This window comes from Cicer arietinum, chromosome 2 (genome assembly GCF_000331145.2).
Source record: "Cicer arietinum cultivar CDC Frontier isolate Library 1 chromosome 2, Cicar.CDCFrontier_v2.0, whole genome shotgun sequence".
In the NCBI taxonomy this organism is placed as follows: domain Eukaryota; kingdom Viridiplantae; phylum Streptophyta; class Magnoliopsida; order Fabales; family Fabaceae; genus Cicer; species Cicer arietinum.
In genome coordinates this window covers 24,027,536-24,042,220 of record NC_021161.2, presented here as the reverse complement: position 1 = coordinate 24,042,220, position 14,685 = coordinate 24,027,536, and the positions used below count along the sequence as shown (strand labels likewise).

The 14,685-nt window shown below is 33.6% G+C and overlaps 1 protein-coding gene across 5 annotated transcripts; it reads left to right on the top strand.

Moving 5' to 3' along the window:
- Positions 1–2,997: 2,997 nt before the first annotated feature.
- Positions 2,998–7,742, top strand: LOC101497272 (cyclin-L1-1-like). 5 transcript variants are annotated; one of them, XM_073365542.1, is made up of 10 exons: positions 2,998–3,172; positions 3,567–3,642; positions 4,011–4,182; positions 4,267–4,348; positions 4,428–4,568; positions 5,378–5,547; positions 6,257–6,530; positions 6,855–7,236; positions 7,295–7,348; positions 7,447–7,742. In XM_073365542.1, exons 3-10 carry the CDS (start codon positions 4,031–4,033, stop codon positions 7,506–7,508), a joined length of 1,317 nt encoding a protein of 438 aa, XP_073221643.1. In that variant the 5' UTR covers positions 2,998–3,172; positions 3,567–3,642; positions 4,011–4,030; the 3' UTR covers positions 7,509–7,742. The 5 variants fall into 5 exon arrangements, with proteins under 5 accessions (XP_073221643.1, XP_073221641.1, XP_073221642.1 ...); XM_073365540.1 differs by having other exon boundaries at positions 3,536–3,642; XM_073365541.1 differs by having other exon boundaries at positions 3,527–3,642.
- Positions 7,743–14,685: the final 6,943 nt, after the last annotated feature.

Here is a 14,685-nt window from a genome sequence, read left to right as displayed (position 1 = left end):
TGATCATGTGCCTAGCTCGAAGGCTAATTCTCAACCTTCTGTCGTTAAAGATGGTGATGCTGTTGAATTGACTAATGATAGCAAGAAAAGAAAGACATTCGTGGTTTGGAATCATTTCATTAAAAAAAACTATTAATGGAGAAGAAAAAGCTATATGCAATTATTGCAACAAACCTATGGCATGTAAAAGATCTGATGGAACAAACCATTTGCGTAAACATTTTGAGTCTTGCAAAAGAAGGCCATACAAGGATATAAGACAAGCCATTTTTTTGAAAGAGCAAAAGAAGGTAGATGGGTCATCTACTTATTTGAGTAATTATCATTTTGATCCAGATAAGTCAAGAGAAGATCTTTCTAATATGATAATACTTCATGAATATCCCCTTTCAATGGTAGATCATCTGGGCTTTAGAATATATTGTGAAGGTCTTCAACCTTTGTTTAAGATTCCTTGTAGAAACACAATTAAAAATATATTATAAAGATATTTTCAACATGAAAAAGGGAAGATCATGGGGCTTTTAGAAAAGATTGGGAGTAGGATTGCTTTAACAACAGACATGTGGACAGCTAGCAACCAAAAGAAAGGATATATGGTCATTACATGTCACTACATTGATGATGATTGGAATATGCAAAGTCGCATATTACGGTACGATACTTAAGTATTTCTGTACTTGTAAAAGTTATTAATTGCATATAGTTTTTTTTCTTCATTATGTTAATATTTTAAAAATTATTTTGCATGACAGGTTCGTGTATGTAGAATGCCCACACACAGCTGAAGCTCTTTCAAAGGTTTTGGTAGAGTGCATGATAGATTGGAATATTGATAGAAAATTGTCGACCATCACTTTGGATAATTGTAGCACTAATGACGCTCTTGTTGGTATGTTGTTAAACAAACTTGATTGCTCTAATCTTATGCTTGATGGTCAATTATTTCATATGAGGTGTTGTGCTCACATTTTAAATTTAATTGCTCAAGATGGTTTGAGTGTTCTTGGAGATGGTATAGAGAAGGTTAGAGACAGTGTTTCATTTTGGACAGCCACACCTAAAAGAGAACAAACTTTTAGGGAAGCAGCACGTCAATTAAAAGTTCCCATCACTAAGAAACTTATTCTTGATTGCAAAACTAGGTGGAATTCTACTTATCGTATGCTTGTTGTTGCACTAGAATATAAAGATGTTTTTATTCGTTTGAAAACACGAGAGCGTTTGTATACATGTTTGCCTACAACAAAAGAGTGGGAAATAGCAAAAGAAATTTGTAACAAGTTGCAAGTCTTTAATCGTGTAACTGAGATATTTTCAGGTACACAATATCCCACAACAAACATATTCTTTCCATTGATATGTGAAATAAAGCTCTCTTTGAAGCAATGGCAGACTTGTTCAATTGAGGTTATTAGAAATATGGCTTCTACAATGGTTGATAAATTTGAGAAATATTGGTCTGTTATTCATGGTATTATGGGGATTGCCATTGTTTTGGATCCAAGATTTAAATTCAAGTTGTTAGAGTACTTTTATCAGAAACTTTATGGAAGTTTGTCTTCAATTGAAATTAACAATATCAAGAAATTATGTTACTTATTATTTGAAGATTATCAAGCTAAAACCAATGGGTTGGTGGACAGTTCAATGGAAAAGTTCAATGAGAAAGAGTCAAATTTAGAAAATGGTAATTGTACCAATTTTCTTAGCGGTTATGATTCATATGTGAATGATACCAATGATGTGCAATCAAAATCTGAGTTAGATCTATACTTGGAGGAAAAGGTATTGCCTAGGAGCGCTACATTTGATATTCTTGGATGTGGAAAACAAATGGAATCAAGTATCCAATTTTGCAAAAAATTGCCAAGGATATTTTGGCCATCCCGATTTCTACTGTTGCTTCAGAATCTGCTTTTAGTACTGGTGGTAGATTGTTGAGTCCTCAACGGTCTAGACTTCATGAGGATACTTTAGAGGCACTTATGTGCTCGCAAAGTTGGATAAAACATGAAAAACAAGGTAATAAATATTGCAATATACTATTTATTCAATTAAATTTGTGTTTAGTTTAACTATTTATTTTCTTTTATGTTTTAGCAACTATTGGTATCATTAGACCGCTGCAATATTTAGAATCGAAAGATAAACGTTTGCAAACTTTTCAAGAATCTGATTCTGATGAAGAGGTAAATAATTGTGATTTTAAATTTAAGAGTTTTTTTTTTTTGTTATTAATAACGATTTTATAATTATAAATAACTAATATAAAACACATATCAATTTTTTTTACAGATCTCGGAGAATACTGCCCAAGAACTTGCAACTTCATAAAATATTATTTCTGATTTTTTATGTTTATTGTAGTAATGTAATATGTTTTGATACTGCACAAGGATGATTAATTTTGGAGAAAGACTTGTAATTTGATATGTTTATTGTAGTAATATTATTTTGGAGAATATTGCCCAAGGACTTGTAATTTGATATGTTTTGGATGTTATTACTTTATGATTTGGTTGTAAGATATTTGAAATTTTTTTAAATTTAATCACAACGTGATTATTTATCGATCTATTTTTGTTAAAATGCGGGTAATGGGTATGGGTACGGACACTTAAGTACCCAAAGGGCAAGGGTACGGGTATTAAAGTTGATACCCATGAGGGTATAGGCACGGGTATGGGGTATTTTTTTAAACAGCGGGTATGGGGACGAGTACTATAGTACCCTACCCAAACCCTACCCATTGCCATCCCTAGCGGTGTTCTCGTAGAGAGAGAAGAAGGATATAAATGGTAAAGTGTAAAAATAAATGTGCACGGAATTTGAATTGTTTTATTTAATTATTATTATTATATTATTATTTTGAATGGAACAATGTGTTTATAATGAAAGGAAAAAATAATTAAGTCAAGTTTCCTCAATTCTAAGAGAGAAAATGAAATGAAAAAAAATATAAACGACCAAAAAATTAATTAAGCCTAAAAATAAAAGAAGATATGTAATAGATTTGAAACCGATTTTTGTTTTAGACGCTCACTTCTACAATCTCTTACAATTCCATCTACCCTTTCACCCAAAACTCCAAAACCATCCTGCTTTGCCATCACGTCGACCTTCCGGCAACCGGCACCGTCCTTCCTTCTTTCTCAATCGTTTAGTTCGGGTTTGTTTCTATTCATCCTTACCAAGTTTTATTTCTTTTATTTATTCTTCATTTATGTTGTTTTAATGGTTGTTTTGATTCTTATTTGAACATTTTAGTTTTGTTTTGATTTTTGTTTTGGGCATGTTGTTTGAATTATTCTTCTTCTATTATGTGTATTTTATTTTGTGGAGGAGAAAAACTTTTTTCAAAAATTGTGACTTGATTTTTTTCTCTTATTTGAGATTGATTTTCGTGTGGTTTTCCTTGTACCCTTGATATCGTGACTTGCAAGTGATTTTGTTTAAGAATCGTGATTATAATGAATAAATTATAATGTTATTGCAAGAAAAAATATAGGTTTCATTTTTGTAGTTTGCTCAGGGCACCAAATATCTTAAGACCCGCACTGCAGGGATAGGGATATTAGACCGGCACCTTGGGTCTTGCTTGCTGCGAGTAGGTTAGCTAGCATAATTATGGTAAATATGGTGAGTTATGATACCTTAATATCTCAATGTTCAGTGTTGTTTTACTTGGGATCAAAGGCAGAATAGGATTTTCAATCAGAATGGGCTTTTTTATTGCTACACCAGTTAGTTGAATTTGAATCTGATTTGTGTAGCATCTGAAAGATTCTCATTTGGAACTAATAATCTTTTGGTTCAAAACTGGAACTAATAACCTACCACTTCTAATTTCTCCATTTATAGTGCTTATTGTCTCTAATCTTTTTGTTTCAATAGTCTCTCAATTTAGCTTCTATCACTTCTAAAGTTGATTATATTTTAACAACAAAGTTCAAGTTTCTCTTCTTTATTTATTTTTTAAAATGAAACCTTATTATGATTGTGTTAAGGTGGAGGGAGGATAAAAGAGATGATCTACACAGCAATTGACACATTTTACCTAACGGATGAGCAGCTATCAAAGTCACCCTCCAGAAAAGATGGCATAGATGAAGCTACTGAAACCACCCTTAGAATCTATGGCTGTGATCTCATCCAAGAAAGTGGCATTTTACTTAGATTGTATCCTTTTTGTTAGTATTATTGTTTTCATTTTCATTTAATTTCTCCGCATTCAGTTTAGTTTGTTACCTTAATGTGTGTCAGACCACAAGCAGTCATGGCCACGGGACAGGTTCTATTTCATCGTTTCTATTGCAAGAAGTCATTTGCACGGTTCAATGTCAAGGTCTTGATTTATATATCACTTTCTCTTTTCCTCTCTTATGTATAATGAATCAAAATGTTCATAGCATCTCTTTTTCCAGAAAGTTGCTGCAAGCTGTGTGTGGTTGGCTTCAAAACTGGAGGAAAACACTAGAAAAGCTAGACAAGTACTCATTATGTTTCACTGGATGGAATGCAGAAGGGAGAACTTGCCCATGGAGCATTTAGACTTGTATTCCAAGGTTGGAAGCTCCCATTTTATCCCTTATATTTTTTAGCACACATACTGTGTGAATGATAGATTTGATCCATATTATGAGTTTATATCTGATGCCTGAATGGACTTTAAGAATAACAGGCCCTTGATATCAAAGTTGTATTAGTGTAAGAAAAAAAAAAGAGAAGAAGTGAGAGAATCAGAAATCTGCTATAACCGTTAACTTAGGATATTCCAACAAAGTAATAAGAGGGTAGTGGGATTGACATTCATTCATGGATCACTTTCTGTAGGAACCCTTAGACAAAGAGTGTGTCTTTATCCCAATAAACTGAAGATTGTTGTTAATGGACCTGTTCACAAGAATGTGAAGGGTTTAAGGGTTTTTCTGCCACTAAATTGGCAGTCACCTATTGATCGCAAATCTTGAATTTAAGTTCAAATTGTGGGTCTGATACAAATGCATTAACAGGATTTAACAATGACAGGCCTGTGATATGGAAGGTGTATGAGCTGTAAAAAAAAGAAAGAGTTGAAGGGAGAAAATTAGAAATCTGTTAATCTGGCAGTTAGTTAGGATATTCCAATAAAGTAATTGTGCGCAGGATTGCCATTCGTTCATCAACCATAAGCAGAGAGTGTGTTTCTTTTCTCTCGGCCAGGAGCTCGGTTCTGGTTTAATTTGTATGAGAGCTCAGTCTCTTTTGGATGATCATTATAATTGTTTTCTTAATTTCTCATTAATCATTCATCTACCGTTATCACATACATGTTATGAATATCATTTCAATAATTTAGTCTTTTGAATGATTTCGTTTTCATTTTATGGAACAGAAATACGTTGAATTGAAAATGGAGCTGAGCAGAACAGAGAGACATATTTTGAAAGAAATGGGATTTATTTGTCATGTTGAGCATCCGCACAAGTTTATATCAAATTACCTTGCTACCCTTGAAACACCTCCAGAATTGAGGCAAGAAGCTTGGAATCTGGCTAACGATAGGTACATTGTTGTAAACTATTACTATTACTATTACTATTACTATTACTATTACTATTACTATTACTATTACTATTACTATTACTATTACTATTTACTATTTACTATTTACTATTTACTATTTACTATTTACTATTTACTATTTACTATTTACTATTTACTATTTACTATTTACTATTTACTATTTACTATTACTATTACTATTACTATTTACTATTACTATTTACTATTACTATTTACTATTTACTATTTACTATTACTATTTACTATTACTATTTAACAGCGTTCTGTTTTTTGAAAGGAATGTTCCGGTCTCAACCAACACTTAGCAATGACCTCTGATGATTAGTTACAAATGTGTTTATTTTTGTGCATTATTCTATTTTTTAGCTATTATATGTGTATGGTAAAAAGTGCTTGAATAGTTTCCTAGACTTTGACGTAGCGGCCATACCGATACCCACTACACCACCATAGCATATTGGGAGTCGGCTCCTTCACTACTATATCTCCTACTGACTATATATTGATGCTTCCTGTCATCTTGTGCAGACATCTTTTCATTTTTACAAATATTATTTTTACAAATTTAATTGCCTGACTACAATTTGTGCTAGTTTCTTTTGTTATGACTTGTATTCGATGCTTTTTACTAGAACAACACACTTGCTGATTCTTAGTTATATACCTAACTATCAATCTTTTTATGCAGTTTGCGCACTACATTGTGCGTAAGATTTAAGAGTGAGGTTGTGGCTTGTGGAGTTGTATATGCTGCAGCTCGGAGGTTTCAAGTACCCCTTCCTGAGAACCCACCGTGGTGGAAAGCATTTGATGCAGAAAAGTCTGGTATCGATGAAGTCTGCAGGGTTTTGGCTCACCTTTATAGCCTTCCAAAGGCACAATATATACCAGTTTGCAAGGATGGGGACTCATTTACATTCTCCAACAAATCATTGGAATCAAAGTCTCAGTCAACTGCAAAGGTGATGGTCAATTTTGCCCTTCTCATTTTGAAATTATGCTCCTCTAAAGTGTGGTTGAAATAGTGATAAGTTATTTGTCATGTATGTAAATGTATGAAAAGTGATGTAGTTCTTAAAATATATACTGATTTTTTCAATCAACTTATAAGCTCTGTAATTTTTATCTTTTAAAGTGTATCCCTTATTTGGTGGAGTCAAATCCTTTATTCTTGTTTAACCTGCCTCAGAGGTGCATTATTTTCCTATGTAAACCTGTATATTGATGCTTCCTGTAATCAACTAAGGTTTTGATAAAACATATCTGAAATCTTTGCCAATCTGTAGGATGTTCCTGAAAATAGGTCACCGGTTAATACTGAGACGTCAGCTCTAAAGGGACCTCTCGGAGAAGCTAATATTGACTTGAGTGGTAGCAAGGCTGCTTTGGTAAAACAAGCCAGTGATAAGTTGAACGATGCTAGGAAATCTGATGAAGAATCCAAAGGTATGGCTTCTGAGAGAGATTTAAAAGATGAACCCACACTGAATTCCAAACAAGACCGGAAAATGGAGGCTGGTAGCGAGTTACGTAGGGATCGGGACAGAATAAAATATAGGGATCGTGATTGGGGAAGGGATTCTGACAAAGAACGTGAACGAGAGGAAACTGAAAGAGTCAAACTTAAGGATCGTGGTCATCGTTCTAGGGAGAGGGCAAAGGATTTAGGTATTTTTAGAGTTTATTTGTGATTATTGTTTTGCTGTGTACATAAGTTAAGATTTAGTTTTTGTATTGGATGCAGGACATTCAGAGAAATCAAAACGACATTCGTCTCATGGTATGCATCTTCGTGAGTTTGGGATTTGCTTAGTTTTTTTTTTTTTTTGCTTTCTTCCTTTTGGTATATAATTTCCTCAACACATTTTCATGTTTCAGACCGTGACTACTACAGTTCCTCTTACTCATCAAGAGATAAGGATCGGCATAGACATCATTGACATAACTTAGAAGATGCTTGTCAAAGTCAGTTGATCAAGCATTGCACAGCCTTTGATGTATTGATATATGTATTCAATAACTTATACCCTATCTCCCCTTGTTAAAAATATAAACCTGAACTTTGGTCTCCTGCTTATTATTTGCAGAGAAAGATATTCAGCTCTTGTTTACTTCAAACACTCAATTTATTTGATACAGATATATACCAGCAATGGTTTTTTTGTACTCTTAAATTATACTCCCTCAGTCTAAATGTTGCAAATAATTGTCTTAAAATAATTAAATCAATTTTCAATGTAATATAATTGTTATTTTTTTTAATATATTTGCATACCTTCCAAATTAATATATTTCACATTATATTTATGATAATGATAAATGTATCAATAGGGATGGGAATAGGTTAGACCGTCGGTCAGGGCCTATGGCCTAGCCTACTTATGATCTGATTTGGCTTGACCTATCTTATAAAAGGCTAGACTCTGACTGTTTTTAAAGTCTATTTATTTAAATAGGTCAGACTCAGGCTTATAAAAAAAACTTATTAGGTCTGACAGACCGGTCTATATATATTTTATTATTTATTAATATTTATTATTATTATTATTATTATATTAATAATATTATTTTCTATTTTAAATTCTATCAATTAGACAATCATTCAATTAATCAATCACTCAACAGTCGTTCCATATTTGTTTAAGAGGTAATAATGGATAAGAAAAAAAAATTATTTAAAATCAAATTATTTTTTAGGATTTAAAAGATGTTTGTTTCAGATTTTATTTAAAATTATTTTGTTAGAAAATTTATTTTTTGTCTAGGCTAGACTTTTAAAAAGACTAGGTTAGGTTGAAAAAAAAGTCTATGATAGACAATATGCCTAAAAATTAAGTCGTAGGCTAGACTCAGGTCTTTCAAAGTCTGGTCTGACCTATTCTTACCCATATGTATCAATAATTGATAAAGTAATGTTTCACACATGAAACATTGTGTCATCACTTCCGTCCTTCTTTCTCAAACTATGTGTGCACGGTTGATTTTAACATGACTATAGATTTGACATAGAGATTTATCTCTAAGTATCGATGTTTTCATTAAACTTTTTAAGTCTATGCATGCAAAACATATTTACCTTCATTGGTTTACATATACATATTTTTTTGTTTTAAAAAAATTAAATTTTTATGTAGTATGTCTTATACGAAATATTTATCCTCTTGAATTAGTGGTTTCCCTTAAAATGTTCATTTTAAAGTTATATGATATTTATGGTAATTAATTCATATGTAGACTCTTATTATAAAAGAAAATTTAATTTTTTTTCATAATTAAAAGTTTAATGTTATTTAGATAAGATAATAAGTAGGAATGTATTCACGGATATAGTAAAAAGATAATACAAAGAATTAATATTTTAAAAACAAATTATTTATTAAGGATGTAAAAATATACCATCTCTTAGTTATTATTTCGCAAAAGAAATTAACAGCCATTAATTGTTTAGTTCTCCGACAAAAACAAAGCATACAAAATTGAGAAATATAAACATGACAATTATCAAATATGTACTATGAAGAGAGGTGCAAGTGCTTTCCTTTCATATACAAATGCTTTTTGGACTATGAAATATTTCGTCATTGAAGCTCATTTTTTCTCATAAAACACAGCTTACAAGTTGCAGCCTGATAATCTGTTCCATAGTTCTCCTTGCTTTTGCTATTGATATTGGCATTGCCATCAATTTCACATGTGTGCGTTATTCTGCTCTTTCTAATTCACATCTTTTCTATTAGCTAAGCTTATTGAGAAATTAACAAATACCACATTGCATTTAAATTTTAAATGCACAAAATAACTTTTCAACTTAGTATACACCTTCAAAGGGTTTTCATATGTCAAACATGCATAATCAAAGTTGAAAAATGAAGTTTTTAACAAAATTGCACTGTCGTATGCGAGTACAACACTATCGTATTCGAATACAATGCTAATTCATAAGTCAGTAGCAAAAATCAATCCTGTCGTATTCGAATACAGTCCTGTCATATTCAAATACACATATTTGAATACAGTCCTTTCGTATTCAAATATGATGTTAAAATTTCAATTGAAACTGAACGTTTTAAATATGTATTCGAATACAAACACCTCGTATTCGAATACAATTGCGAAATAATGCAGATTTTAGTTTCGAAAACGTTTCGAAATCATTCAACACTTATAACACAAATTCAATTAATCACACTAATCAATTACGACATAATGACAAACAACAACCGAGTATGTATATACAATCATCACAGTATATCAAACATGACTCGTGTGCCAAGCATCCTAATGCAATGCGTACCAAAATGCACGATTCCGAACTTTCAAACCAAAACCCTTCTCGAAGGGCGTAAATCATAATTGTACAGCCTCTCACATACCAGTACTAATTACCAAGGTGCAATCTCTCACGGATCACCACGATTTACTAGTGTGCAGTCGCTCACAGACCAGCACAACATACAAGAGTGCAATCACTCACAGACCAGCACGATTTTCTAGAGTGCAATCGCTCATAGATCAACACATTCTAGAATGCAATATCTCACAGATCAACACAACGCGACAATCTCTGCAACGATAAGATGAACCAACAATTCACATGACATCATCCTGTGGCCCATCACGGTCACCACTATCACCGTGGCCCCATCGCGGTCACCATGTGCTATGAAATGCATGAGCATACTATGACTATTTTCACAACAATCATTAAGTAAATGTAGCTATTAAAAGATTCCTCTTTTTTAATACTCATTTAACACTAATGATTTTTCAAATTCACCAGAGAGCATACTCAAACACATCAAATTCAATCTCCACAATTTCACACCAAATTTAATCATAAATCGCCCATTTTCAAAACTCCACATTTTCACACACAAATCACATCTCCAAAAATTCATAATAATCATTATGAACACATAAATCACACCAACCATAAATCACCACAAACCACACCTCAAACACATCAAATTCAATCTCTACATAAATCAAATTGATTTCATTTTCCCCGATTTCACACACAAACTTCATCCATTTCAAACTCCACAAATACACATATAGAGTCCTATATGCAATCTAAAAGTTTAGAAGAATCTCTTACATCCGTTGTAGCTTTAACAATCGATTACGGCACTACAATTAATTACGGTAAAAACTATGTCACTAGCACCACAACGTGGCAAAGAGCAACTTTCCCTTCTGTCACTTCTCGAAAGGGAGCTTAGATCTAACCTAGGAGTGATGGTTTGTGTTGGTGTGGTTTTGAAAACCACCAACACTTTGGTTTCATGAAAAAGAGGAAGAAAGAAGAAGATGTTCGTGAGGCAGAGAAGGAAATGTTTATGCTTTTCTAATTTTTCAATGTCTTGCCTTCTCACATTTATATATTACTAACTTACTAAATAATATATATATATATATATATATATATATATATTATATTTAAACCAATCCAACAATTATCTAAATACTCTTACACACATCACTTCACTCACATCTCAAACTATTTTGATAAAAATATCTACTCTCGTCGCAACTCAATTGACAAATAAAATTTTCAGCAACCAGAGAAATTTTTAACAAAATTGTCCGATATTAAATTCTTCATAACGTAAATAAATTATTCTTCGACAAATAATATTAAACGGGTCTCAATATATATATATATATATATATACAGATATATTAAACATATTACAAACTCTAACAAAATAAGCTTTTGGTACTTAATTCCCAAAATGAATTAAAATTGGGCTAAATGCCTCATCAATTCAACACAAGGAAATATTGAAATTGAATAAATTAGAATTTAAAAAAATAAAGGGTCTTACAATTTTCGTGGCACTGTGATTAAGCGTTTCCAACCATCTATGGTTGAAAGCCCTTTTGAATTGTTATTAAGTCTCAACACAAACAGGGTCAGTAGAAGAGTATCGGGAAAAGTTTGAATTGTACGCAAGCCCACTCAAATGTGCATAACCCGCATATTTGAAAGGAATCTTTTTGAATGGACTTAAGGAAGTGATAAGAGCATAATTAAAATTACACTAAGTGGAGACTTTTGCAGAATTAATGGAATTTGCTCAAATAGTTGATGAGAATAACAATTTAGTCACCAAGGGTAGTAATTCCGCGAATTGTGGGGGTAAACCAATGAGAACTTACAATAATACTAGAACAGTGACATGGGAACCCGAGATAAAAGCAACAAACGCAAACTACAATGTTCGGAGTTGGAAGTTCTTCAGAGGAAGGAAGTGTTGCAAAGCCTCCTGGAACTTGCAGAGGCAGAAGATTCAGAAGGTTAACCGATGTTGAAATGCAAGAGAAATCACGGAAGGAATTATGTTTTCGTTGTGATGAGAGGTTTAGTCCAGGCCATGTGTATGTTAACAAGCAGTTGCACGTGCTGGTCTTGGGTGAGGAAAATGAGAAATGTGAATTGCAGGAACCAAATCTAGTAGAAGTGGAGAGATAATTGAAAGACCTCAAATTGTCTATGTGTAGCATTGTTGGTCTCACTTCGAAGAAAACCATTAAGTTATGGGGAATGATTGGTGAGGAACATGTTATCGTCCTTGTAGATTATGGAGCTTCACATAATTTCATGTCAACCACTTTTGTGAAGGAACATAATTTGCAAATGTTTGCAACCTCCATATACACGGTGGAAGTAGGAGATGAGAGAAAACTTGATTATGGAGGAGTGTGTCCTCAATTAGAATTGGTGATGCAAGGACTCAAAGTGCAACAAGATTTTTATGTCTTTGATCTTGGAAGAGTGGATGTAGTGTTGGGGATGGAATGATTGGCTAGTCTGGGAGAAATTAGAGCCAATTTCCGTGAGTTGACACTTAGAATTCCTATTGGAAATGGTTGTCATACTTTGAAAGAGGACCTTGATTTAACTAGAGTTGTAGCATCTCTAAAGTCCCTTTTGAAAGCGTTAAATGATCAAGTCCAAGGATTCTTAGTGGAATACCATCAACTACAAGCTGAAAGTGCAGTTACATATGAAAATCCATAATGGACAACAACTATTTCAGAATAATATGGTGATGTTTTTCAAGAACCTCAAGGCAGGTTTTAACATTCCCAATATACGGCCTTATAGGTAGCCTCACTATCAAAAAAAATGAAATAGAAAGTTTAGTAGATGATATGTTGAATTCTAGTATAATTAGACCAAGTGTTAGCCCTTATTCTATCCCAATCATTTTAGTGAAAACAAAAGATGGCGGTTGACGCTTTTGTGTAGATTACAGGGCTTTGAATAAGATAACCATACCAGATAAGTTCCCTATTCCTATTATTGACGAGCTGCTTGATGAATTGGGAGGCGCGTTGATCTTTTCAAAATTGGACCTGAAATCAGGGTATCATCAAATTAGGATGCGGGAAGTAGATATTCCAAAAATAGCTTTTAGAACTCGTGAAGGGCATTATGGGTTTATTGTCACGCCTTTTGGACTTACGGATGCCTTTTCAACTTTTCAATTCCTTCTGAATGAAGCGTTAAGGCCGTACTTGAGAAAGTTTGTGTTGGTTTTCTTCGATGACATCTTGGTTTACAATACAGATGAACAGAAGCACCAAAGGCATTTAAGGGTTGTCATAGCTTTGTTGAAAGAGAATCAATTATTTTCCAACAAAAAAAAAAAAAAGCACTTTTGGGCAGACTCAATTAGAGTATTTGTGTCATATCATCTCAGCAAGTGGAGTTGCATCAGATCCAAATAATATTGAAGCTATGTTAGATTGGCCAACACACAAGGACATCAAGGCCTTAAGAGGATTTTTGGGGCTGACAGGGTATTATCGAAGATTTGTTAGAGATTATGGCAAGATCGCTAGGCCCTTGACCCAACTTTTGAAGAAAAACAACTTCCAATGGAATAGTGAAACCCAAGCTGCCTTGGAACTCAAGAGATTGGTGGCAGAATTGCCAACACTCAATATTCCAGATTTCTCTAAAACCTTTACCATAGAAACTGATGCATCTAACAAGGGCTTGGGTGCAGTTTTATTGTAGGAGGGGAGACACTGGCTTTTCTTAGCCGAACATTATCACATAGAGCACAATCTAAGTCAGTTTATGAAAGAGAGTTGATGGCTATTGTGATGGTTGTTCAAAAGTGGCGACATTACCTGCTAGGAAGAGATTTCTTCGTCATCACCGATCAGAAAAACCGAAATTTTCTAATAGAACAACGAGGAATGGGTGAAGAATATTTCAGGTGAAAACGGTGACACATAAATTGTTCAATAACCTCTTCACGGAAAAACCTAAAATGCCTTGACATTGACTCAAACTTAGCAGCGTACTCACCCACTGTCATATTTCCCTGATTGAGTTTAAGAAAAGCATCCCCCAGCTTAGTTCTGGTACTCATCGGGAAGTATTTGTCTAAAAACTTCCTTTTGAACGATTTATGTGTCACCGTAGAAACTGATGCATCTAACAAGGGCTTGGGTGCAGTTTTATTGTAGGAGGGGAGACCACTAGCTTTTCTTAGCCAAACATTATCACACAGAGCACAATCTAAGTCAGTTTATGAAAGAGAGTTGATGGCTATTGTGATGGTTGTTCAAAAGTGGCGACATTAACTGCTAGGAAGAGATTTCGTCATCATCACCGATCAGAAAAGCCTAAAATTTCTAATAGAACAACGAGGAATGGGTGAAGAATATTTCAGGTGAAAACGGTGACACATAAATTGTTCATCAACCTCTTCACGGAAAAACCTAAAATGCCTTGACAGTGACTCAAACTTAGCAGCGTACTCACCCACTATCATATTTCCCTGATTGAGTTTAAGAAAAGCATCCCCCAGCTTAGTCCTGGTACTCATCGGGAAGTATTTGTCTAACAACTTCCTTTTGAACGACTCCCATTTAACCTCCTCATGAGCTGATCCCATCAGAAGCCTTGTACTTCTCTACCAATATTCAGCATCCCCTAGTAGCAGATACATTGCATAGTTGATCTTCACCCTTGTCTGACAATTAATCATTTCGAAGATCTTTTCCACTTCTTGAATCCATTGATCAGTTTTTTACGGGCTCTCATCACCCTTGAACTTTGGAGGATTGTAACGATAAAAATATTCCAATCCCGTG